This window comes from Electrophorus electricus, chromosome 5, assembly GCF_013358815.1.
Source record: "Electrophorus electricus isolate fEleEle1 chromosome 5, fEleEle1.pri, whole genome shotgun sequence".
In the NCBI taxonomy this organism is placed as follows: domain Eukaryota; kingdom Metazoa; phylum Chordata; class Actinopteri; order Gymnotiformes; family Gymnotidae; genus Electrophorus; species Electrophorus electricus.
Window position 1 is genome coordinate 504,740 of NC_049539.1, and position 26,145 is coordinate 530,884.

Genomic DNA, 26,145 nt, shown 5'->3' on the forward strand with positions numbered 1-26,145 from the left:
CAGAACCATCAGTGACTTACAAATAATCCTTCAGGATCTGTACTATCATGTCCTTGTAATATATATGTATGTGATAATATATGTATGTCACTCTGGATAAGAGCATCTGCCAAATGATGAAAACTTAAACATGTTTTCCATAGTTTGGCTATTCCTTGGTAGATTCTTTGTGTTGTTTTGATCAGGGTTTTTTGTTAGGGCAGGTGGAGTATAGTTTACGTTACTGTTATGATCTATTGATGATCTACCCGATGTGGACCATGGCATTTTCCTTTTGTTAGTTTGTGCTGTAAGTGTCAGCGCCGGATGGGTTTGTGCGAACCTTTCATTTGAAACCCCAGTAAAAATAGCAGTATGTCTGTTTTGGACGCATCAGCATCTATTTCTTTCTTTCTTTCTTTCTTTCTTTCTTTCTTTCTTTCTTTCTTTCTTTTTGGTTTATTATTTCTGAATATGAACGTTGTGAGAGCAGGTGTCTCAGGACACATCCAAAGTTCATTGGATTGATTAATATTTTATGATCATTTTACCCACCACCAGCTCATCTGATGAAAGATTAACGTTTATGTAGTTTTGATTCTTCTTAGTGGAAGGTGGGTTGCCTGCCTTTAGTAGTTGTATAGATGTTTTGTCTTGATGTGTTGCTATGGTGGTGTTCTGTATTGGTCAATCAGATGTTGAGGTTTTTCAGGAACCCTATGTATGAGTTTACTTTAAGTATTTCAGATCTTTGGAGTGGGTCAGTGTATAGATTACTCCTGCATTACTGCACCAGCTTGTACTAGATATCTGATGTTACCCACGATTATATTTTCTCCATCCACAACAGTGCAAGTGTGTATATTCTAGGAGCTCAATTCTCTGTTCTGTAGTCATAATGCCCACATAAATGCCCATGACGATGTTCTACTAATCTCCAGATCTCTGTGGACATCCTACAAATTCAGTTCTGTCATAAACACTCACTCCGGTAATTCTATTTTCATATGTTACTATTGTTGTATGTGTAGGGACCCTAAAAAAGAGAAGGGAACCCCATATTGTTTACTTTGTATTTGTTTATTATTGTTGTACTGAGCATTAAATACTCTACTTCCCGGAACTCTTTTCGAGTTTCGCGCCGGTTTTCTTGTTGGCACGGCCAGTCTCTCACCAAGGCGAGCAATCAGATGGCTGCTAGGATTGAGCGACATTGCCGCTGACCAATCAGTGATGAGGTGGAGGGACTAGACCGGGAAGATTGGGAAGGTGTTTGGCTGGAATGTTCGAGAGCGCGAGAGGCGTCTTTGCCCGGAGGTTTCGGTTGTTGGAGACTTAATATACGCCGTATATAGGACCAAACTGTAGCTTTTCCCCATTTTCCTTTCAAGTCTAACGGTGTTTGTTATGGGAATGTATATTGTCTCTGCTGTAGGCATTGTGTGTTTCGGTTCAGTGAGGAGAGTTATCCATGCTCGGTTGAAGAGCTAGCAGCATCTCCAGGCTGCACCACTGACCTGGAAGGTCAGGGGACTGAGCTCGCCACTTAATCCAGTGAAGTCTTCACCAAAATCACCGCACTGCTGTGAGAAGCTGAGAGGAGACGTCGTTTGGGGTATTTATTAACCTGTGAATCATTCGGGTCATTAATCACGAGGGGGTTTTAAAGGATTTATTACTATCAACATGGTGATAGTAGTAGATGTTTTTGGAGACACTGCGCTAAGATGTCCTCCCCCTAAATTGTTATTTAATTAGGGCGCCTTTAGGGAGTGCTTACATACGGTTTTTCTGTATGTTGCGGCTTAATTATTTGTTTACTGTGGGAGATTTTCCCCTGTAAAGCTTTAACCGTGAAACAAAATTGTTAAATAATGATGGCTGTGATTTCTCATGGATAACTGAACAGATGTATGAATTTACCATGCTCTTCTTGAATAGATCTCTGTACTCTTCACCGAGGTACAGACAGAGTTTCCACAGTGAATCTTGCTTGAGAGACAAAGTGGTTACGAACATTGGATTTTAACTCTAACTGTAAACTTATATAGGGCCTTTTTAAAATGTCTTGATTCCACTCGTGTTATCCACGTCACACTGATCCAAGAACCCGGTTTATAAGAGATTCAGAGAAGAGAAATTCTCTCACAGGAGACTTGTTGGGTGAGCCAGACCATAGTTAACTTGGATGTTTGACCATCCACGCGGAGTCCAACTAACAGATCCTGATCCTCCCAAGAACTCAACCTTTAAAAGTGTCTTTGCTACCTCATCTATACCTTTGTTCTCTCACCCTTGCTACCTGCCTCATTTATAATTTTGTGGATAAGATGCTGTCAGTTAAGCACCTTTATCGGGCCACCAGAGGGAACCCTTACCAGAGTTCTAACTGCCGTCATGGCAACCACGCACCTGTCCCACATCTCAAGATAATTGAGTAAAGACTCCCTGGTTTAACTTCCACTTTGCAAAGTATTGTCAGTTCTTTCAACTACATGCTGAGCTTTCTTTAACTTTTTAAATGTATTTTATATTTATGCCTTTTGTGAGTTGCCCTGTCTCTGATTGATCTGTTGTTGAATTCAGGTTTTTTGTGTCTGTTTAACTATGGATCCTAACAAACTGCCTGAGTCTGTCAGTGCAGCCATGTTCTCTGAGGGGATGTTTGGTTTCTTTGGTGGTGTGCTGAGATCAGAACCCCCTGTGTTCTCTTTGTGAAAAACAAAAATATGGCCTTTTTGTTTGATGTTCAGAAGATTGATTCTTTATATATAAAAGACATTAGGATTGTGGTGCACACCAAGTTGTATGAAATACCTCATTACATTTTGAGATTATTTCTGTATGTGAGGAAACAAAGCCAACTCAGTTCTGCCACAGACACGAGAGGCAAACGGTGCATTTAATAATGTTCGAGATAAAGAATGGGTTATTTGTGTTTATTTCCACCTTTGTCAAGAACATTGAAATTTGTACATATGCTCTTATTCTGTATGCTTCCATTAAACCACAGGCCAAAAAAGTCCTTTTTTGTGAGTATCTGGAGTAACCCCAACTTCATTAAAACATTTTATTGATGACAGTTTTATGACAACAATATAATCTTTTAATCCAGAATTTGCACATAAAAATCTGTGCTTTTATGCATTTAATTTTAATTTGCCTAAAATTGCTAATTTTGTGGCAATGTTGGAAGTAAAGCTAATATGCAGTTGGTTTAAACTCAATCAAAAACGCGTGGCAGAAGGAACAGAACAAAGTTCACAAACCACACTCAAACGTCCATACAACATCCGTCAAAGTGGAACAAGAAATTAGCAACTACAGTTTTAAATACCACAGATAAAACCATCATATTTCACTTGGGATGAATAAAGTACTTCTCATTATTTTAATTAAACTTAATAAAATGCGGCCATTGAATGTAAATGTAAAGTTAGCCCAACAGCAGGGATATCACAGCCTACTCGTTATGCACGTTTTGCTGCCGCCTTGTGGTAATACGCCAATAGGACTCTCTTGACCTCTACGCAGATGCCTTATGGAAAGAAAACAAAACAAACACAATCAACCCAAACGAACTCGGCACTCCTCTGCAGGAACCTGGATTAGTGCCACTTGATCGCTGCTTGTCTTGGGTGCCGGAGACGTCCCCCTGTGCGTCTAACCCATGTCGAAGCTCTGCCAGTGAGCACGCAGACCCGTTATACTACCACGTGGAAATAAATCATCATTAAAAATATTACATTTATTTAAGAATAACTCATGTCCAGGAGTAAGCGGTATATACATAGGGAATAATCCTACATTTTGCTGATACAGGGTTACGTTACGTCACGTCCGGTGCAGACAGGCGGGTGCGGGGTGATATTCTCGAGGACGGTCCAAGCCGAGCACGGAAGGGACGTTTATTAGAGACCCGCGCGAGCCGCCGTTCGTCCCGGAGCACAGACATTACCCCGGCGTGTGAACATGGCGGCGGGCAGCGTCAACCCGTTCAACACCAGCGACTCGGACGAGGAAGCGGAGCGGAGGCGCGAGCCCAGCCCGAGCGCTGAGCCGCACGGCGCGAGCCTTGCACCGTTCTCCTCGCAGACGGACGCTGAGCCGCGCGCCCTGTCGCTCCCCGGCACCCGCGCGAGCCCCGGCGGGGACGGGGTCCCGACAGAGACGCGCGTGTCGGTGGACGCGGTGGCCGCTCAGCTGCTCCGGGATCAGTACATCCTCACGGCCCTGGAGCTGCACACCGAGCTGCTCGAGGCCGGCCGGGAGCTCCCCCGGCTGCGGGACTACTTCTCTAACCCGGGCAACTTCGAGAGGCAGAGCGGAACTCCGCCCGCCTGCAAAGACCCCGGAGCCGTAGCGCTGAGTGAGTGGCGGGGCGGCGGCGTAGCTACACGAGTGGGTGGCTGGGTAGCTCCCTGACTCATGAACCTGCTAACGCTAGCTAACGCTAACCCCACAGACACCAGCACCGACTGGTCGCTAGGTTACCTGGCTAACTCATTACCCGCTAGCTAACGCTAACCCCAGACACCAGCACCGACTGGTCGCGGGTTAACCGACAGTGTTGGCTTCGTCTGTCGTTCCCTGGGAACACATTAGCAGCTAGTTAGCCGTGTTAGCAGGTAGCGTTAGCCACACTCAACTGGCGCGCGTTGTAGCTCGAGGCTGCTTCGTTTATTTGGAGTGTGTGAATGTATGTGGAAATGTGTTATGTTTCGTTTCATTTTGTGTGTGAATGTGTGTGTAAATGTGCGTTTTATGCTTTTGTGGATGAATGTCATTGTGGAGTCTCCCCTCAGCTGCGCAGGGCCAAGATAAAAAGAGAAGAAAGAACGATGTTCATGTATTCGGTATGTAACCGTGTGCAATAAAGAACTCTCTCCAGACGTCGTCCATGCACGGTGTTTGAACCACTAATCATGAGCCCTTTCCTCTGCCTGTCATTCTTTTGCTGTTTCTTTAGTGCCATATCTCTGTCCGTTTCTGCTAGCGTGCACTTATCTTTGTTTACCTTTCGAGCGTGACGTCTGATTTTTTTTCCTACCGCTGTTGCTGTGGTTTTGTCAAAGGTGCGCATGAGGTTGACGTGTGAAGCCACAGCATATTCCGGTATGCGTGCGCGTGTTCACAGTACTCCCGTTCACCCGTGGATCAATACTCCGAATTCCCACCTGCCCACGAGAATGTCCAGCTTTTTGTCGGTGTCTTCCAGTAAAGGAAAACGGTGTCGTATGTTGGCCATGCAGAGTGATGAACAGGTGGGCGTGCAGCTGTGAGCCTGCATGCACCTGCCGTTCGGAGGATCTGTGCTCCGCCGAGTCCGCCGGGGTTACTGGAGTGTTGTAATGACACCGTGCTCCTGTTTCTTGGAGAGTGTGTTTGGCTGTGTGAGGGGTGTCTGGAACCTGCTAATTAGCTCATTCCCTCTGGAGCTCTTTGAGCACCGTGTAATCATATGCCAGGAGTTTTAACTACTGTAATTTAATGCTTCCTGTTTCATCCACTGATGATATTCGCTTGCTAATTGCCTGCAAGTAAATCCGTACGATCCGATAAGTCGGTATTAATGTAGCCCTTACAGCTGGGCGAAATAAAGCCCAGTGTAATTTTGTAAAAACCATGACACGATCGTTTCCTTTGATTGATTTGACTTGGAGCAGGCACAGGGTGTGACCTCATCAGCTGGGTGCAGCACCCGACCTCCTGTGTGCTTGAGTGACAGCCCTGCCCCTGTGGGAGGAGTCACAATGCAAATGAGGCGTTTGACACTGGTTGCCTCCCTCCTCTCCTTGCTGGTTTTCAGACAGTACTGGCCACTAGCCACTGGGCAACTTCCAGCCAGGAATCCACAGTGGCTGTCTGTCTACTGTTCTGAGTGCCGCCATCTGTGGTGTCTATGAGCAGGAGGCCAGGATTCTCAGGATTGGATTACCAGAGCTGTCCAGCAAGGTTGGCTAGCAGTCTGCCGATCCGAGCAGATGCCTCATGCCACATGTCTCGTGTACAGCAGGATGCAGGAGGAAGACAGCCTTTGTGTTCTGCTGTTTTGCGTGAAGCTCTTGAGCAGGGGAAAGAGGCGTTTGAAGTCTGAAGAGGTGCCGTGTTTTCAGAGAGGAGAGGACCTGATGTGCACATCCTAACTGCATCGTTTGTGTCAAGCAGCTGTCATCAAAGCGTGCTTTGTCCTTCTCTCTCCTCGAGAGCGCTCTTCCTCTGTCCTCCTCTTCATCACACTGCACTGCGAGGTGCGCATGCAGGTGCACATTTGCTCCGAACCTGCTGAAGGAAACCAAACTGGATTTTTGGTGATGCTTGGCCGAGGTTCACCCGTGGAGTGGAAAGGGAGGCATTCTGGAAATTGTAGGCTCCTAAGCCTCTTCAGGCATGCCTGTGTAGCAAGAGGCTAAACCTGGTGTTGCCATTGTGTGGGTTTAAGCTGTTTGCCTCTCTTTTTATGGACAGTTAAATGGGTTTAAGTCAAGAGACCAAATCAGGCTGTGACACAACCAGACTTTGACTGGTAAAGCCTTTTGCTATACAACATTTCTTGTACAGCATGTCTGTTTCTATTAGATGTCTTAAAAAGCTTATAACCTTTTGGCTATTATGAGGAAGAGGGACTTTTATTCTGCAGCTTACAGCCACCGAGGTCTTTGCTTGTTTGATCTCAGACAGTTGTTTAAAGTTCTATTTTGTTATTTAAGGTGTCAGAGTTTGGTTTATAGAGCACATGAGTTTGGTTTATAGAGCACATGTGATGAATGTTGAATTTTATTGTACAAAAATCAGTAAGCAGAGTTGTTTGTAATTCATTTGTAAGAGTTTAACTTATTTTAGAAAATTTGGCTTATGCTTGTTTCCCTAATGCATATTGTGTATGGTGGGTGTATAAACAAACACACACAGATACATTAGAACAGCTGTTCAGAACCGTCAGGAGCCAAAATCAGTCATGGGGTGTCAAATGATGTGTGATCACAGCTTTAACTTAAAAAAAACTTTAAAAATATTTCACATTCTTTTTCTGCCGTTGAAATACCCCAGGGGCAGTGTGTGGGAGTGTGTGTGGGTGTGAAGCGTGTCAGCTGACTGGGACACCTCAAGTCCCTTAAGACACTACATGGCAAACTTAAGTGAGTTCTGACAGGCTCGTTACAATGTCACACACCATCAGAATGTTTTGCATTAGATCGGCAGCAAAGTAGGACTAGTAGAAATGAAGCTTATTGCATTCAGGAATTACATATACATTCAGCAATTGTGTATGTATTCAGGAATTACATATGTATTCTGTTCAGCGTTTTCTAATTTCATGTAGATTTTTTTGTTTTGTTTTCATGTCATCACCCTTTTCGAAAGATAACACCTTGAAATTACTGTTATGAACTCCTGCCAGGAACCTACCTAGGGGAGTAGAGGGCAGGAGAGAGAGAGAGGAGCTTGTCCTGCAGGTCACTCAGAGCTCAGACTTGCTGACACTCAGACTGCGAGTCAACAGCTCTGCCTTATCACCTCAGTTCTCAGGCAGGCAGAGAGAAACCTCTGCCCACTTTGATAATCAGAGTACTGGCTGTGTGTCTGCCTTTTCCAAAGCCCGGTCAACACACAGGGGTCATGACCTTTGGTCCTGGTTTAGCTTGAGCGTCTCGGTGTGTGCGGGGAAGTGGCCGATGCTGTAGGAGTCTTAACTTGTTGGCAATATTCTTGTTTTTATGACACTGTTGTGGATTAATAGATAAAAATGTTGACATCAAAACTGTCATAAGTGACCTCATTGGATAGAGGTCAAATGTGTAACAAGTGTGAGTGGGGGGTCTTAGTGGTGCTGCTTGGATTAGTTCAGTCTCACAGGTTTAGGGACATCTGTTTTCAGTGTGTGTTGGGTGGAGCTGGTTCAGGTAAAGTCCAGAAGCCCTTACAAAGTCCCTCAGCGGTCGGCTGGGTTGACTAACGGTCCCTTAGCAAATTGACCGGGTTTGTTTTGTTTGTTATGAAGGACAAACGCACTTAAAAACACACTTAAAACACGCTTCTGTTTTGGTTTTTCTTTGCAGATCGTACGGGCAGCATCAGCACACTGGACTCTCTGGACTTCACACGCTACTCAGACGACGGGAACCGGGAGTCGGACGAGCGGGTTGCAGGTGAGGACCATCTTACAGGGAGGCAGCTCTGTGAGCAGTAGGGTGTAATAGGACAGTAAAAACATAGGGGGGGTAACAGGACAGTAGGACCATGGGGGGTAACAAGACATAAACTATGGGACTCCCGGTGGCCATCAGAAGACAGGAGGCCAATTTCCATGATTGGCTCTTGGAAACTGTCCTGTGTCTTGTTAATGTATCCAAGGATGAGTGTGCAGCCCTTGTTTGGTCAAACATGACTCTGGGAGCTCACCTGTGATGCTGGTTTCAGAAACTCCAGGTCCTCAACCCTCTGCTTTATGACATCTGTTAAACGTGTGCTCGTTCACTGGAGGGTGAAGCAGATGACCCACAGTCGGGTTGTACTAGGAGCTGCAATACTTGAATTAAAATCTTGCACCAGTTTGTCTCCAACCTGTGAGTCGGCTGTCTGAATCCTACACTGGTGCGAGTTTGATGGGTGAAACTTGTTAACTGGGCAACTAGGAACTTGATCTCGAGTGTGTGAGGATTGAGTGAGAGTGAGTGTGTGTGAGTTTGAAGCAGGACACATGCAGTGACGAATCCATTCTCATGAACCGTAGTCCGTAGTCAGATAACCGAGTCCCGTAGCCAGAAGACATAAAGTGAAATGTAGAGATGATCAGAACCGTGACCAACAACAGAAGACGAGAGGTAAAACTACACAGACAGACGAGGCCGAGACGTAGAAGACACGAGACGAGGGCGGAGACGTAGAAGACACGAGACGAGGGCGGAGACGTAGAAGACACGAGACGAGGGCGGAGACGTAGAAGACACGAGACGAGGGCGGAGACGGAAACAAAACGAATCAAATCCAATCCACATGGGAGCCATGCATCTGAAGAGGGCAACTGTTACCAGTATGGAACTGACATTCATATGTTCAGTAAATTAATGTGAAGGTATTTCGAAAGTCACTTGCAACTAAAAATGTCTTAATAAAGCACGCAGGATACAACAAGCAAAAAATATTATATGAAGATGTCCCGTTCACATCAGGAAAGATGACTGAGAGTACTGTTCCTGAATGAATATCGCTGGAATGTTTGTTACTTCTATTCTTGCACAGTTCTGAGGATATTTAAAATAATTTTTTTCACGCCTTGTTTCCTATAGATTGTGCACATCTAAAGTCCATTTAAAAAAAATACTTAGTTTGAATGAGTCATTTTCCAAGTAGATTATGTAAGAAAATTGTAACTGAGAATTGTAGATGAGTTTGAATAAAGATGCCCTTTTTTTCTTTTACAGTACTGCCCAGCCCTGGGTTAAGGGTCAATTAACCCCTTAATTAGTTAATCCTTGGTTAAGGGTCAATTAACCCCTTAATTAGTTTGTCCTTGGTTAAAGGGCAAATTAACCCCTTAATTGGTTAATCCTTGGTTAAAGGGTCAATTAACCCCTTAATTGGTTAATCCTTGGTTAAAGGGTCAATTAACCCCTTAATTGGTTAATCCTTGGTTAAAAAGTCAGCTAACCCCTTCACTACAGTTATGGTGGAAGTGATTGCATTAGTCACTCAAGTTGCAGTTAATTTTTCCTACCAGAAGAGTTGCTGCTGTTTATTTTTTTTAGAACAGCTAACGTTTTAATGCCATTTTAAATGACCCCTCTCTGAGTTTCCTCAGTCTTCATGTTTGGTTAAAGCTGGCATGCTGTGTCCTTTCTTGACTAAATTAACTTAATTAACAACGCCAGGGTTCACCACTAAGGCACACAGGAGCTTACTGGAACCGAGACGTGTGTTTGGACTCCTGGAAAATCAACACCTGTCCCATGACACTGGGACTGATCTGAGCTGAATATTTTAGCATGTTTTTGTTACTCGGCTAAAAGAGGCTGTGTGTGTGTTAAATGGGAGCTCAACACTGCTCAGAGGACCGTTGACCGTACCAATCATGTGTGTTTAGTACAAGCTCATTTTCTCACTTTGGTCAGAGGTAGGCGGTGTAACACACACGTGCACCAACACGCAGCCTGTTCAGCCTGTTCCGAAGAACTCTGCCTGCTTGAGTTTAATAGAACTAAGGCGCAACTTTGTGTCTGAGCCCAGGTAAAATCCCAAGACGTTTTCCAGACGTAGTCTAGTTCTTGCATGGTGCAACTCATGGTGCAAGTGATTACCATTCGCTAACAAAATGTGTCATGAAGTGACTTTAGGTGCCAGTTTTTTAATACATTATGTGATTCTCAGGGAAATATACTAAGACTATTAATTTGACTCTCAAATGTTTATTAAACGTAACTTCTGCAGAGTAAGTAGACTTTGAGAACCTTGCAGCAGAGAAGTATCCCGATTCAGCCACTAACTGAGCGCACACGCCCGGGCTGTCTGACCTGGGCTTTTCTGGCTTTCTGATAGCTCCCTGCCAAAGCTCTCCTCTCTTTCCTCCTCCTCCTCCTCCTCCTCCTCCTCCTCCTCCTCCTCCTGGGCTGAACCATGTACCATCCAGAATCACGTCTCCTCTCCCACGGCTTCTGCTTTTAAACTTTACGTTCTGCTATTCGTTAAGCCTCCATCCCGGACCCTCCTGATCCACAGAGAGAGAGGAAAACTCTTAGAGGTCGTGGTCATGTTTCTCTCTCTCTCTCTCTCTCTCTCTCTCTCTCTCTCTCTCGATCTTTTTCTTTTTTGAGGAAGTTTTTGCATAATTCAAAACTCAAATGGATTTAATGACATTAAGAACTAATGTTAATGCAAGTAACTATTTCTAATATTAATGGCAATAGTTAAGATGAACATTAAAATATTTATATATACATCTATAGAGTTATATAGCCACACTCTCTCTATCTCCTACACTCTTTTTTTTTTTTCTCTCTCCCTCGCCACCTCTGACCTCCACCTTTCAAATCCAGCTGTGCAATGCAGCCCTGCCCATGTAGTCTTTTGTCATGTGTCTCCTCCTGGACTGGTTTGCAGGAGCTGCACCTGCTCTACGGCTCTGCCATGCTGGCTGTGGGCGGAGTCTGCAGATCTGGGTGGCCTGGCCACTCACAGGCTCCTCAGTGTCTCTCCTAGCGATAGGGGATGAGCCGTCCTGCCACGCTGTCCTGCAGACCAATCTCACCTGTCCCAACAGTCTGAATAATGTCACCAAATTCACACAGTTCACTACTCCTGATAATTGGCTATTAGTTAATGGGATAATATTGATGATTATTACAAGAGAATTTGGATTAGGAGTGTACATTTTAGATGTGACTTTTTAGAGGGAAAGACCTATTAGTAAATCTTTGTAATATTAATAATAAAATGCTTTTATTCTATAATAAATAAAAAAGTGATGAATTCTCACCAGTATTGTAAGAGGTGGTTTCCATCGTCGGAGTGTGAAATCCTGGGTCAGACAGCAGCTCCGTTGGGGCCTGGTGCACATGTGCTTGCCTTCCCAGCAGTCTCTGCTGCGTGTGTTCATCAGCGCCAGAACGCATGTGCCGCCTTCTCTTCTGTTCCACCCGTCTTACAAAACCTGTTGGTTTGTTTTCTTCAACTTTGATTTCTCATGTCCATTCTTTGTTCTTTGTTTTTGTTTTATTTATTTTTTCTGTTTTTGTTTGGGCCCTTCTCTCGTTTGGATGCCTGTGTGTGTGTGTGCGCATGTGTGTGTGCGCGTGTGTGTGCGCGCGTGCGTGTGTGTGTTGACCCACTCCCCTCGGTCCAGTTCTGGAATTTGAACTACGGAAAGCCAAGGAGACCATTCAGGCTCTACGCACCAACCTGACTCAGGCTACAGGTGGCGTACTTTACAAACACGCTTTAGCCCTTAAAGCTACACGCCCCCTTTGCCTCGAGGGCTCTGTCTGGAGGTGCATACACACTAATGTGGGTCCAACCTCTCTCTCTCTCTCTCTCTCTCTCTCTCTCTCTCTCTCTCTCTCTCTCTCTCTCTCTCTCTCTCTCTCTCTCTCTCTCTCTCTCTCTCTCTCTCTCTCTCTCTCTCTCTCTCTCTCTCTCTCTCTCTCAGAATGTGAAATCCCTTCCCAAGAGCGTAAAAACTACAAATCCAGTCCTGAAATTCAGGTTGGCGTCTTCTTTTTGGATGTTGATGGGATCGGTGTGCTACATTTGAGCTTTTCTGCCATTTGCTTTGATCCCTCGTCTGAACTGATGTTGTTGACATCTGTGTGTTTCCAGGAGCCCATCCGCCCTTTGGAGAAAAGAGCCTTAAATTTTTTAGTGAATGAATATTTGTTAAAAAATGAATACAAACTATCGTCCATCACTTTCTCTGATGAAAACGATGATCAGGTAATTCTTCAGTCACATTTCTGATGTCACCCATGTTGAATTCAGACCATATGCCTCATCACTGTCTCTTCGCTAACCCATCACTGTCTCCTCTCTGTTTCATCACTGTCTCATTGCTGTGTGTCTGTCTGTGTGTGTTGCAGGATTTTGAACTGTGGGATGACGTGGGTCTGAACACCCCAAAGCCTCCAGATCTCCTGCAGCTCTACCGCAACTGTGGCAGCAGCCAGCTGTCCCCCCGGGAGATGGCAGACGTGGCTGTGGGCATGGACACTAGCGACCTGACCAAGGACTTTATTACCCAGGAGCCTGTGCAAAGGATAGAGACCATCCAGGTACCATTTGCATGTCTAAATAAGTTGTTGAGTGATGTTTGGCTTTCCAGAGTTTAGTTTTAGAACTGGAAACTCAAGTACTGAAGCAAACCGAGCAGAATATGATGAAGAGAACATGCTAAATACTAAACACTCTGTCAGTCAGGCTCCAGTTCTTTGGCAGGAAAATCTCATTCTTAGATATGAGCAATGTTTGATTAGCACTGTATCAGCATTATCAGCTTGGTTGTCAAATGACTCCTCTCTCTCTTGCTCTCTGTCTCTCAGGAGCAGGAGATCATACAGGAACTGGAATACCAGATCAGTCTTCTGAACAGTGAGAAACAGAGTCTGGCTGAACAGATAACGCAGCTCCAGAGGTGAGCAGGGGAATGGTACCGTCCGACCCTTTACTTCACTACACTTCCCATGAGCCCCGGCTGTCGTCCTGCTCGGGAATTTTGTCTCCCGGACAGGTGTGGGTCTCTAGATAGGACTCTCTAGGTGTGTGTGTGGGGGCATTAATGAACATGACAGTCAGATAGGTCTTGTGTCTTGATGGTTCTTGTGACATGCCCCCACCCCCAGACCCATTCATGCATCGCTGTATGTTAAGAAGCACAGTGTATTATGTAGGACAACCATGGACACCTTGTCAGGAAGGTGTGAGTGTTCATGCGTGCGTGCGTGCGTGTGTTTGTGTGTTTGTGCGTCTTTGTGCATACACTTTGCAGTAAGATTGAGGGGATGCAGAGGAGTGTGTCCGTTTCTGTGGTAACCCCTGCGGGGTGCCGGTCGTCAGATCCGGGTCTCCCGTGTGAGAGTCCTGTGGATAACGGCCAGTACCTGGACATTCGCCGGCCGACGGAGGTGGATACAGGCTCCGACACCACCCAGACCGCTAGATTGCCACCTGCTGCACCACCTGCCGCAGGGTTGGACTCGGAAAACTCCACCCAGTGCCTCAACATGTTTAAAAGCCCCAGCCAGCACGGCAGGGGGGCGGTGCGGTTTGACCAGCCTAACAGGTGACCTCACAGGGACGCACATTCCTCTACAACTCACATGATCTGCTGAGGTCACTTCTGATTTGCTGCTGTGAGATGTCATTTTAATTTTATTGTATTGTATTTTATTTTATTTTTAATGCCATCATATTTAGTAGTAAAACCTGATGGATCTGGATGTCTTTAATTGATCTGTCATTTGCCACTGGACGTGTTAAAGCTGTTTCCCTTTCTTGCCAAAAAGTTTATTTTATTTATTTTAGAGCAAGGTTATAAGTTGTGACATTTAGGCAGGATACAAAGACTTTTGAATCAGATTTCAGGTATTAACTTGGATCCCCTCATTACTAGAAGGCTACTACAAGTAGCAGTGACTGTACTGTAAGGCCACAGAAAATGGTTCCTCATTTTGGGGTTTTTCTTGTGCACCAGTTGGTGGCAGCACTGCACTGAGTCACAGTCATATTCAAACACGCTCACAGGCCTTGAGTGACAGATGCAGCGTATTCTTCATGTCATCAGTGTGTGTATTCTCTCAAGAATACACCCCAGAAGCCTCAGAGCTGCACATGCCCCCTCACGTGCACAACTGCACGCATGCACGCCCCCTCACGTGCACAACTGCATGCACGCACGCCCCCTCATGTGCATAACTGCACGCACGCACGCCCCCTCACGTGCACAACTGCACGCACCCACACCCCCTCACGTGCACAACTGCACGCACCCACACCCCCTCACGTGCATAACTGCACGCACGCACGCCCCCTGCACGTATGCCCCCTCACATGCACAACTGCATGCACGCACACCCGCCCCTTCACACACACGCACACCCGCCCCTTTATGCGCACGCTTGCACGCACTCACGGCCCCTGACGCGTGCGCCTGCACGCACTCACGGTCCCTCGCGCGCGCCTGCACGCACTCACGGCCCCTCGCGCGTGCGCCTGCACGCACTCACGGCCACTCAAGTTCACGTTGTTGTTGCTGTTGAGCGGTTGGTGTAGCTGGAGTCTGATGTCTCCTCTCAGCCTGAGACTGTGTCTTATTTGACTTTACAGGAAGCTGTCCCCGGCCTTCCACCAAGCACTGCTGTCCTTCTGTCACACGTCCGCGGACAGCCGTCTCGGTTCAGAGGTGAGCAGGTTGGGTTACACACACACACACACACACACACACACACACACACAGGAGTAGAATCTGTCCCAAACTCAGACACCAGCTGGCTCCACTGATACTGAACATTCTCCATGAAAATGGTGACCTCCGTAAATAAGCCCTCACGATGTTAATGAGGAGTGACTTTATGACCTCTGACACTGGTGTGCGGTGTCTGACCCTCTCATTCTAGAGTGATCAGAAAGGGAGGTTGGACTACAAGTGTGTGATATTTGCATCATTCTTGAAACTTGCGTATAGATCCCGAACTTGCACACCGCTTCAAACCAAGTTTTTAAGAAATGAGGTGTGTGTTGTCTGCAAATGCCCAGATGCACTGCAGTTGCAGCTCTGTGTGCATGTGTGTTTACGTGCATGCGTGTGTGTTTGTGTGCTTCCTCAGGTGTCGTGTATTGCTGACAGTGAGGAGAGTGTGATGTTGATGTTGGGTCGCTGTCTGCCTCACATCGTACCAAACGTCCTGCTGGCCAAGCGCGAGGTAACCACCCCTGACCCCTGACTCTGGGCACCTGCACTATTCTCTGTTCAGCACTGGCTGGACTGTGGCATGTTTTCTACCCATGCTCTTCCTCCTCACCCTCCTCATCCTCAAGTTCTCTGTTTTTCGTCTCATTTGCTCTCGTGTTGTGGTGTGTAATCTCTGCTGCTGTAGAAAATGACTGTGCACCTGTGTCAGGTGACTGGAACACACCTGGCCTCCTGCCTCTGTGTGTGTGTGTGTGTGTGTGTGTGTGTGTGTGTGTCTGAGATATTTTTAGTTTCAATGGTTTTCATTGGCTGAAAAATACAATGTGTGTCAGTTGATGGCCCTTGTACCTCTCCCTTCACTTAAAACACTTAAAGTGGGTTGTGTGTAGGTTGTGTGTGGGTTGTGGTGACTATAATCTGTTACACCTTTAAAAAAAAAAAAAAAGTTTTTTAGTTCCAGCTGGTGTTCGTGTTTTTAGTACGTGTTGCCTTATCTGATGCATTGTCTCCTCACGCATGTGCTGAGTGTGTCATACAGTTGTTTGAGGCACAATTAATGCTAAAAAATGAGATTAAAAATGTCTCTGAGTTAATGTTGTAAGTTGGGTGTTGGTTGGGGTGTTGGTGCCTTTTCCCATCTCTGCGCCTTGGAAACGGTTAATTTAGTTAAAAAGCACAACTCTTACAGAGCCGTGTGAACACAGACGAGTGCAGAGATGCACACAGATTACAAAGACGCCGTCACACACCTGTTAAGCCCGTGCCCTGTAGGTGCAGTGTTCCGTGTTGGCTCCGCCCCAGGCCGTTCTTATTTGCATAGCCGTGTTCTGTTATGCCGGCCTGGACATGTTGGACGTTTTCCAGCACAGAGCTGAGTGAAGACAAATGTGTGGGAGTGGACGCAGACACGTTTCCTCATTCCTGCCCAGACAGCAGACCCACAGTGGACTTTGAGTTTTGTCTGTTAACCTGGACTGTTAACTTTCCCCACGTCTCACCCCACTTCTCAATATTCAGAACAGTGCTTAACTGCTCAAACACCACACACATACACACACACTCAGACACACCCTAAAAGTCTGATATGGCAGCTGGTACTAAACAATAGGCTGTTAAGTCTCACTTGTGCACCTGGCAGGAGTTGCTGCTCTTTGGCACACGGTTTTATGGTGATAGTGTCCAAACCCTTTCAGAGGTCCTGATATCAGGGAACAGCTGTCAGAGGGCACATGGAGTTCTGAGTTCAGCCACACGTGCAGAAGGAGCAGCAGTAGGCGTGTGTGTGTGTGCGTGCGTGTGTGAGAGCTCTGTGTGTGTGTGTCAGAGAGAGAGAGAGGGAGCTGTGTGTGTGTGTGAGAGAGAGGGAAGGAGCTGTGTGTGTGTGAGAGAGAGAGGGAGCTGTGTGTGTGTGTGAGAGAGAGAGGGAGGGAGTTGTGTGTGTGTGAGAGAGAGAGGGAGATGTGTGTGTCAGAGAGAGAGAGCTGTGTGTGTGTGTGTGTGTGTGTGTGTGTGTGTGTGTGTGAGAGAGGGAGAGCTGTGTGTGTGTGCGTGTGTGTGAGAGAGAGAGGGAGAGCTGTGTGTGAGAGAGAGAGGGAGAGAAAGAGAGAGAGAGACAGAGAGAGAGAGAGAGGGAGCTGTGTGCGCGCATGTGTTGTGTGTTTCCATTGTGACATAAGCTGGTTCTGTACTCTCGTGGTGCGGTAACCAATCACGAGGCCCGAGTCCATACTAATACAGGTGTAATTATGAGAATTTGCATGTAATGGCAAGTTTTCTTCTGGAGGGTTTGGTTACTCAACAGTCAAGGGCAGAGCAGGCTGTGTGTGTCCAGACGCCCCTGTGTGTTTAGACCAGAGCCAAGTGTGTGTGCGCCCACACATACACACCCCCCAAACCAACTTATATGCACACACACGAACACACCCACTCCAAGCCAACACACACAAACCAACACACACACACACTACAAACCAACACATTGCTTCACCAGAATTGTAGCCACGTTTGCCCCACTGTCTCCTTCTGTCTCCCGCTGTCTCCTGCTGGGTCTCTGCTGGACGTTATCACTCACATCTTGTCTGAGGTGTGTAATTTAGTCGTCTGCTGTTGTGTGTATTAGCACAGACAGCGCTAGTACAGTCCCTGTTGCTGCTACTTTGGCACTGATTCACGTAAACACTGCCAAATGTGAACCTGGTTGTGTTAATCTGGAAATGTCAGCTCAATATAGAAGCCATGGAATAAAAACCCAGTAAATATTTGTGTCTGCCCCTTTGAAGACAGTCCAGTTGCTGTTCTACTCTCCGATGTGGGGATGGACACTCCTGGACGCTGTAGGTTTCTCGTTTTGTGGCGAAAGGGCCTTCTGGGTACTGTACTTGGCTCTCCTCAAAACCTGCATCATGTCCTGTATGTTCCTCTGGGGATGTGTGTGTCCAGTGCTAGTTACAATCTAGTGTGTGTGTGTGTGTATATATAGTGTGTGTGTGTGTGTGTGTGTGTGTGTGTTTTAGGAGCTCATTCCTCTCATCCTGTGTACGGCGTGTCTCCACCCAGAGCCCAAGGAGAGAGATCAGCTTCTCCACATCCTCTTCAACCTAATCAAGAGGCCAGATGATGACCAGAGGTGTGTGTGTTTGTGTGCGTGTAATAGGCTGGACCGTAGTAATGTTCTTCAAAATGTGTTTGCTGATCTGTCATTGGTCCACTCATGCCCAACTGCTCTTGGTCCACCCCCCTCCTCAGGCAGATGATTCTGACTGGCTGTGTGGCCTTCGCACGCCACGTGGGGCCCACACGGGTTGAGGCAGAGCTTCTGCCGCAGTGCTGGGAACAGGTCTGTGTTCACTCACTCACAATTATACATGATCACATGTGAGGTGTGTGTGTATATATGTGTGTATGTGCTGCTGTTTGTGTTTTATCCTTTAAGTCCTCTAGGTTGAGAGGTGGCAGTCCCTGGATCAGACACCAGTGTGTGACTGTGTGTGTGTGTGTGTGTGTCAATTAAAGTGAGCTTAAAGTGAGGTACTATATAAATATAACTTCATTCATTTGTATTTCCAGCACATCCCACATATGCTCACTTGGGACGATCTGGGAAATTTGGAGGCCAGGTTAAGACTCCAGTGCAAAACGTTAGAACTCTGTCATGTTCCTCAAACCTTTCCTTAACAGTTTTTGCAGTGTGTCAGGACACGTTATCCTGCCAAAATGCCAGCTTGTCTTCTTCCCATAGTGCACTCTGGTGCCGTCTCCACTCCAGGTAAACAAGGTGTTCGGTAATGCATCAATAGTCCTTTTAACACTGCAAAGGTTTGAGGAATTCAGGTAGATTTTTATAATTCAAAAACTTAAAGCTTCTGTTTCACCTGCAGTTGTCGGTTAGCCATCGTAAGCGAGCCGAGCAGATGTGTTTTGTGGGAAACGCAGGCTGTGGTGCGGTTAGCTTCTACTCTCTCATGAGCCTGATCAGCTGACCGGCGTTCACACTACACTGCCCACATGACCAAACTGGAGCTGGTTGGGACCGTTTTCAACAGGCCGCCTATCTGATTCTGTGTGTGATGGAGGGAGACCTCACACGGATGCGACTACTGCCCGACTCCGTCATTTTAATGCACAGTAGCTGTAGTTTATACCTGTTAGAAAATTTGACTAATTAACAATCTCGTGATTCAGACAAGAAATTACTTAAACAAAACCTGCTGAATTTAAACATTTTTATTTATCACAGTTGTGGAGAGAGAGGTAACTTCAAAAACGCCGTTAGTATTTTTCAAAGAGAAAAACCCTTTAGAGTTGATAAAATGGACGCAATACCTGCTGGACGCGATACCTGCTGGATGAGTCGTCTTCAGGCAGGGGCATCCACCCCGGTCCTGGGGAACACACCTACTACACCTGTTGATGAGTTGAACCAGGTGTGTTACAAAAACACACTGGTCTCTGGACACAATGCTACACTAAACTAATATTAATGAAACACACCTGACTCAACTCACCAGTCAACCCAGATTTGGTAGGTGTGTGTGAGCGGTCACCAAACAGGACTCCAGTCCTGCAGGACTGGACCGGGACATCAGACACTAACCACAGCTGCAGTCAGAAGCAGACCTCCTAGATCGGCCGTCATATCTGATTGTCTTAAATGCTGGAACTTCCCACTTCAGCCTAGAAACCTCAGAGACCCACACCAGTTACGACCAGTCTACACACACTCGTCTGGCCATAGCACTGGAATGGCCTTGTGGGAGAATTTCAGCATGTGCACACACTTCTTTGTCTTGACAACACCACAGAGTTAAGGAAAAACGCACTTTAGAATGCTGTGGCGGATCTGAGCAGAGGAGGAACCTTTCCTCAAGGTTAGCAGTCTTCCTTAAGGGGCTGTTTTCACGAAAGCAGTGTCAGAGAGCTGAGCTGGTAAACTCAGCAGGGAATGCAATCCTGTGGTGAGACGATGGACTCACTTGATTTTTTTTTTGTGTGTGTGTGTGTGTGTGTGTGTGTGTGCGCGCGCGTGCATGTGTGCCCAGATAAATCATAAGTACCCGGAGAGGAGGCTGTTGGTAGCAGAATCCTGTGGCGCTCTGGCCCCATATCTGCCTGTAAAACACACACACACACACACACACACACACACACACACACACACACACACACACACACACACACCTATTTTTGCATTTTACAGCATGAGATTAGGACCCAGTATTGCCTGAGCATTTCAAATATGTCTAGAGTAGATGTAGTTCTATCCTGCAGAGGGTTGTGGAGTATTTAACCAGAGAGGGGCATAACAGAGAGTAGAGATTATCAGAGTAACAGAGTAGAGATTAATAGACTAACAGAGAGTAGAGATTAATAGACTAACAGAGAGTAGAGATTAGCAGTGCATAACAGAGAGTAGAGATTAGTAGAGTAACAGAGTAGAGATTAGTAGAGTAACAGAGTAGAGATTAGCAGTGCATAACAGAGAAGAGATTAGTGGAGTAACAGTAGAGATTAGTGGAGTAACAGAGTAGAGATTAGTAGACTAACAGAACAGATTAGCAGTGCATAACAGAGTAGAGATTAGTAGAGTAACAGTAGAGATTAGCAGAGTAACAGTAGAGATTAGTAACAGACAGTAGAGATTAGCAGAGTAACAGAGTAGAGATTAACAGAGTAGAAATTAGCATAGTAACAGTAGAGATTAGCAGTGCATAACAGAGTAGAGATTAGCAGAGCAACAGTAGAGATTAGCAGAGCAACAGTAGAGATTAGCAGAGTAACAGTAGAGATTAGTAGAGTAACAAGATTAGCAGTGCATAACAGAGTAGAGATTATCAGAGTAACAGAGTAGAGATGATCAGAGTAACAGTAGAGATTAGTAGAGTAACAGAGTAGAGATTAGTAGAGTAACAGTAGAGATTAGTAGAGTAACAGTAGAGATTAGTAGAGTAACAGTAGAGATTAGTAGAGTAACAGTAGAGATTAGCAGTGCATAAGAGTAGAGATTATCAGCAACAGTAGAGATTAGCAGAGTAACAGAGTAGAGATTAGCAGAGTAACAGAGTAGCAGCATTAAAGAGGTCCATCTGTGCAGAGCGGAATCAGAGGTCACCTCACATCAGTCTGCTGATCACCTCACTTTCTTCTGTTTACTGCAAGTTTACTTCAGAATTTTCTAGTATTTGCACATCTTTCATAAGAGTGTGTGTGTGTGTGTGTGTGTGTGTGTGTGTGTGTGTGTGTGTGTGTGTGTGTGTGTGTCAGAAGGAGATCCGTAGCTCCCTGGTTCTATCCATGCTACAGCAGATGTTGGCAGAGGACAAAGTGGACTTGGTGCGGGAGGCCGTGGTCCGAAGTCTGGGCATCATCATGGGCTACATTGATGACCCTGATAAATACTCCCAGGTGAGGTGGGGGTGGGGGGTGTATGCACTTCACTAAAGTTTGTTGTTCTTGTGGTGAACGTGATTTTCTCTCGTAAGGGTTTTGTTATAAACACAATCATTTCATATCAGACCCACAAGACAGACGTGCTGTTAGTGTGTAACAGACCGTTTACTAATGTTGTCTACCTGGTTTATGGGGGTGTGTGTGTGCAGGGCTTTGAACTAATGCTGCTGTCGCTAAGCGACCTGTCTGAGCGGGTGGTCAGTGCTACACACCAGGTGTTCATCCCTGCGTTCGCAGCCTGGACCACAGAACTGGGCAATCTGCAGTCTCACCTCATCCCCTCTCTACTCACGCGCATAGAGAGACTACTGCAGGTGTGGACACACGCACGCACACACTCGCACACACGTGCGCACGCACACTCTCACACGCGCACACACGCGTGCGCACGCACACTCTTACACGCGCGTGCGCACGCACACACACACCATTTTTCTTTTATTTCTATCATTTCTGTCTCTTTCTAAGTGTATTTGGGCTCTCAGGACAGATGCTGTAATGGGTTTCTAACAGGTTCATTTTAGGACTTGGGGTGAGGAAGTGCACCTCTGTCTTCACCAGTCTCTCTGGGCAGCAGGTCTGTTCTGTCAGGTCTGTCCTCTCCGGGCATCTGGGCGGCAGGTCTGTCGCGTCTGGGCGGCAGGTCTGTCCTCTCTGGGCAGCAGGTCTGTCCTCTCAGGTCTGTCCTCTCTGGGCAGCAGGTCTGTCCCCTCAGGTCTGTCCTCTCTGGGCAGCAGGTCTGTCCCCTCAGGTCTGTCCTCTTTGGCAGCAGCTCTGTCCTCTTTGCACAGCAGGTCTGCTTGCAATGGCCAAGTTCAGTGCTCTCTGGGTCTTTTCTAAGTTAGTTCTTTGTCTTTGTGGTCAGGTACATTGTCTAACTGAAGAACTCAGTAGCACAGACGTTAGAATGGTCCTTTTGGGGGTTTCAGTATTCTGCTCTCATTCTGGATTTAAATTGCTGGTGTATTTTTACATACCATTTATAATTTGGCTGTGTCTGATGGTTTGGGGGAGCTTTTGATCCCGAGGCTCTGTGCTGGTTGTTATTTTAGTGAGTCTCAGGACCAGCTGGCTTAGGGGACTCCTTTCTACATTCACTCTCTCCCTCTTTTGCTTTATCTTTCTCTCTCACTCTCACTCACTCCCTCTTTCCCAGGGTGAACATGGTTTGGATGAACATAAACTGCACATGTTCCTGTCTGCACTGCAGTCTCTGATCCCACCCCTGTTTGCCGTGGTGCTCCAGAACGCCCCGTTCACCGGCCGCGCCCGACTGGCCAATGAAGTCACTCCGATCGAGGGTGAGGCCGTTACCTTCCACAGTTATGCCCTGTTTCTGCACTGTCAGTTACTGGAGCTCATATAGAAATCTGGGTTTGTACCCCAACATACCCCAACCCTAACCTGAAAGAAAAAAATTCAACAATATCAGAAATGATAAAGCCATCCTGTTACCATGGGATTATTTGGTCCCCACAAAGAGCACACACACACACACACACACAGGCATGCATGCACATACACACCCACACCCCACACACACACGCACATGCACGCACACACAAACGCCCCCCAACCCACACTGTGTTCTGTGCTCCTTCATTGTGCTGTTGTTCTTTATCACTTATATGTTGCTGCCAAACTGAGAGACTGAGAGCTCTCCTGCAGTTTTTAGTCTATTCCTGGTTCTTATGAGGTGCGTGTGTGTGTGCGCGTGTGTGCGCGCGTGTGCATGTGCGTGCGTGCGTATGTGTGTGTATGCGCGCGTGCGTTTGTATGTGTGTATGCGTGCGTATTTGTGTATGCATGCGCGCGTGTGCACGCGTGTGTGTTCGCGTGTGTGTGTGTGCGTATGCGCGTGTGTGCGTGCGTGTGTGTGTGTGTGTATGCGTGCGTATTTGTGTATGCATGCACGCGTGTGTATGTATGTGTGTGCGTGTATGTACGTGTATGCGTGTGTATGTGCGTGTGTGTGTGCGAGTGCATGTATGTGTGTGCTTGCATGCGTGCCTATATATGTGTGTGTATGCGTGCGGGTGTGTATGTATGCGTCCATGTGTGTATGCGTGTGCGTGCGTGCGAACACGCGCGTGTATATGCGCTCGTGCTTGCGTGTTTGTGTGTATGCGTGCGCGTGTCCGTGTGCGTGTGTATGCGTGCGTGCGTGCGTGCGTGTGTGTGCCCCCACAGTGACGCGGTTCCCACGCCCAGCCTCTCCCCTCCAGGATGTGTCCACCCTGGTGGGCGGCAGGGAGCAGTTGGCTGCGCTGCTGCATCTGTACGAACACCAGCTCCAGCACGAGGGTACTGCAGGGTGGGACAGACTCCTGTGGGTGGTCAACCAGCTGTGAGTGACCCTGCACACGCACACCGGAACACACACACACATACAAACACATACATGCACGCACACACAATCATGGATGAATTACAGAGTCAAATATTTTTAGCCAAATTTTGACTGGAATTCCTACTGGTATGTATTGTTTTCTGGCACAGAAAGCATTTGGCCAGTTAATAAATATAAATGTTAAAAACTGATTTTAGTTTGTTAATGTGCTCCGTAAGTTCCTGGTCAGTAACTGAGAAGTCTGATGGGTTTTGATCGTCTTTAACGGACAATTCCAGCTCCAGTGTTTTTGGTTTATATGATTTTGTTGTAGATTTGCATTTGACTTTTTTGGAAGAGGGTCTGGAAATGGTTTGTTCAAATGTCCCTACTCTGTATTGCCAATTCCTCGTGGTCTCGAAGGTTATTCCAGTTGTTTTGATTAGTGTCATGTGTTGTGCCTTTCTGGTTCTCAGTGTATGTCTCTAATTCTCTAATGTCTCACAGTAGAGCAGACGTGTGTTGATGGTGTTTGGATCTCTGTGCTTTTGATTTGATCATTTCCTTCCGTCTTGCTCCTTAATCAAATCAATTGTCAATTTTTTTTAGGTTTGGATTTTGAAGCACCCTTAAGTTTTTATTTTGCTGTTTGCTGCTGTCTGTTCAGAGCTCATGTTTAGATTGTTTACTCTAGTGTCCAGACGGGATCTGTTTTGGCAGTGCTGATGTCTTTCTGGCATTCGTCTGTGCTGTGTGGTCTACTAATGTTGTACAGATTACTGGGCTGTGTGAGTGCTGGTAGCCTCTGTCCTATTAATGAACACACACACAGAGGTAGAGTCTACTCTTCCTGTGTAGGTGTCACTCTTCTTGCGTCTCACTCTTCGCGCACGTGTCTCACTCTACCTCTGTGTGTGTGTGTGTTTGTGTGTGTGTGTCTTTGCTGCCTCACACACTTACATGTGGTCATCTAGAAAAAGAATCAGCAACTTGTCAAACTCCATCTGATGAGAAAAGAAAACCAAAGCCAAAGTCAAGAGTACACGTTCCTCCCCCGTTCCTCTGTTTGGTTTGCCTCTCCACAGCCGCTGCTCCAGGGGGTCATGGATTAAAGTCGTGTGGGCCCCAGCTGGCGACACTGATCGCTCTGACCTCTCCTCTTTGACCTTTCACTGACTCTTTTTCTTTCTCACCCCTCAGTCTCCCTCGTCTCATAGAGATAGTGGGCGGGATCAACGTCTCCTCCTCCACCTGTGTGCACGAGTTCTCACGCTTCTTCTGGAGGCTGTGCCGGACGTTTGGCAAAACCTTCACCAACACCAAGGTGGGTCGGGTCGGAGGGCGGCTGACCTGTGTTTGACGTCCCCTGGGGTCGGAGGGCGGCTAACCTGTGTTTGACTCCCTCTGGAGTTTCTGCTGCTTGCTTTGGCGCGACACAGCGGGAAGGCTGCGCTGCTGATGTGTGTTTGCTCAGTCTCACTTGGACTTTCTCTCCCTCCCTCTCTCTCTTCATCTCTCTCCCTCTCTCCTTCTCCTGTCCTCTCTCTCTCTCTTTCCCTCTCATTCTCCCTCCCTCTCCTGCTTTCACTCCCTTCTTTTCTCTCTCTCTCTCCTTCTCCCCCCTTCTCTCTGAAGGTAAAGCCCCAGTTCCAGGAAATCTTGCGGCTGTCCGAGGAGAACGTGGGTAAGTAGGGTTTACTTCTCCAAGAATAACACACACACACACACACACACACATACATACACACACACACACACACACACACCCCTCTCCTTAATCTCTCAGTAAAATGCATACATAATCACTGCAGTGGTCTGTTAAATTTGTATTTCTGTGTTTTATTGCTAGTGAGGTTTTTCTATCATCTTTTGAATGTTTAGGGTTCTTGTGGTTGAATTCTCTGCCAGGGAGGACAATGCATATTTGATTATTTATGTTTCAAATGCATGTTTGATTGTTCATGTCTCAGTGCATGTTCGATTGTTCATGTCTCAATACATTTTCCTGCTAAATATGTTCGATTAAATTTTTTTTTTCTCTCTTCATTTAAAGTCATCCTTTGAAGTAACAGATTTTTTTCCCCCAGAATCCTTCAGTAAGATCTTAGCATGTGTGAGATTAACTGTAAAACCACACAGCATCTGTATGTAGTGTGTGTCATGTGTTCTAGATGCCACTGCTGGTAACGGTGTTTTGACCAAGGCTACAGTTCCCATCTATGCAACAGGAGTCCTGACCTGCTACAACCAGGTCAGAGCTGCACAGAGCTGCCTGTGTCCCTGTCTGTCTGTCCCTGTCTGTCTGTCTGTCCCTGTCTGTCTGTCTGTCTGTCTTCCCCCCCACCCCCACCCCCCTCTCTCTTTTATATCAGCACTCTTTATTTGTGGGTATAATTACACACAGAAGAAGAAAGCACAAAGTCAACTTTTAAATTTCATTCTAGGGTGACCTCAGATGGCCGTGTGGGTCAGTAGGGCGTGTGTGACTGAGGGC

The 26,145-nt window shown here is 46.6% G+C and overlaps 1 protein-coding gene and 1 long non-coding RNA gene across 12 annotated transcripts in view; one reads left to right on the top strand and one right to left on the bottom strand.

The window, feature by feature from the left end:
- Nucleotides 1–2,903: 2,903 nt before the first annotated feature.
- Nucleotides 2,904–3,879, bottom strand: LOC118241490. The gene is made up of 2 exons (XR_004776126.1): nt 3,787–3,879; nt 2,904–3,688 (listed from the first exon to the last, which is right to left on the bottom strand). It is a non-coding gene; the product is annotated as an uncharacterized LOC118241490 (long non-coding RNA).
- relch (RAB11 binding and LisH domain, coiled-coil and HEAT repeat containing) overlaps nt 3,858–26,145 on the top strand; it is a 30,169-nt gene continuing 7,881 nt past the window's right edge. For 6 of the 11 annotated variants that reach the window (XM_035526688.1, XM_035526689.1, XM_035526686.1 and 3 more), the window contains exons 1-20: nt 3,858–4,348; nt 8,040–8,129; nt 11,819–11,890; nt 12,122–12,177; nt 12,292–12,405; nt 12,549–12,740; nt 13,008–13,099; nt 13,454–13,747; nt 14,791–14,866; nt 15,291–15,386; nt 17,890–18,002; nt 18,122–18,212; nt 19,915–19,986; nt 21,137–21,277; nt 21,472–21,636; nt 22,479–22,623; nt 23,513–23,669; nt 24,852–24,975; nt 25,287–25,335; nt 25,823–25,902. In XM_035526688.1, coding sequence (XP_035382581.1) covers nt 3,952–4,348; nt 8,040–8,129; nt 11,819–11,890; nt 12,122–12,177; nt 12,292–12,405; nt 12,549–12,740; nt 13,008–13,099; nt 13,454–13,747; nt 14,791–14,866; nt 15,291–15,386; nt 17,890–18,002; nt 18,122–18,212; nt 19,915–19,986; nt 21,137–21,277; nt 21,472–21,636; nt 22,479–22,623; nt 23,513–23,669; nt 24,852–24,975; nt 25,287–25,335; nt 25,823–25,902 — 2,616 coding nt within the window. In that variant the 5' untranslated portion in view covers nt 3,858–3,951. Of the gene's footprint in view, nt 4,349–4,381; nt 4,836–8,039; nt 8,130–11,818; nt 11,891–12,121; nt 12,178–12,291; nt 12,406–12,548; nt 12,741–13,007; nt 13,100–13,453; nt 13,748–14,790; nt 14,867–15,290; nt 15,387–17,889; nt 18,003–18,121; nt 18,213–19,914; nt 19,987–21,136; nt 21,278–21,471; nt 21,637–22,478; nt 22,624–23,512; nt 23,670–24,851; nt 24,976–25,286; nt 25,336–25,822; nt 25,903–26,145 lie in introns of those variants that run through there. The other 5 variants (XM_035526696.1, XM_035526691.1, XM_035526695.1 and 2 more) reach the window with 4 other exon arrangements.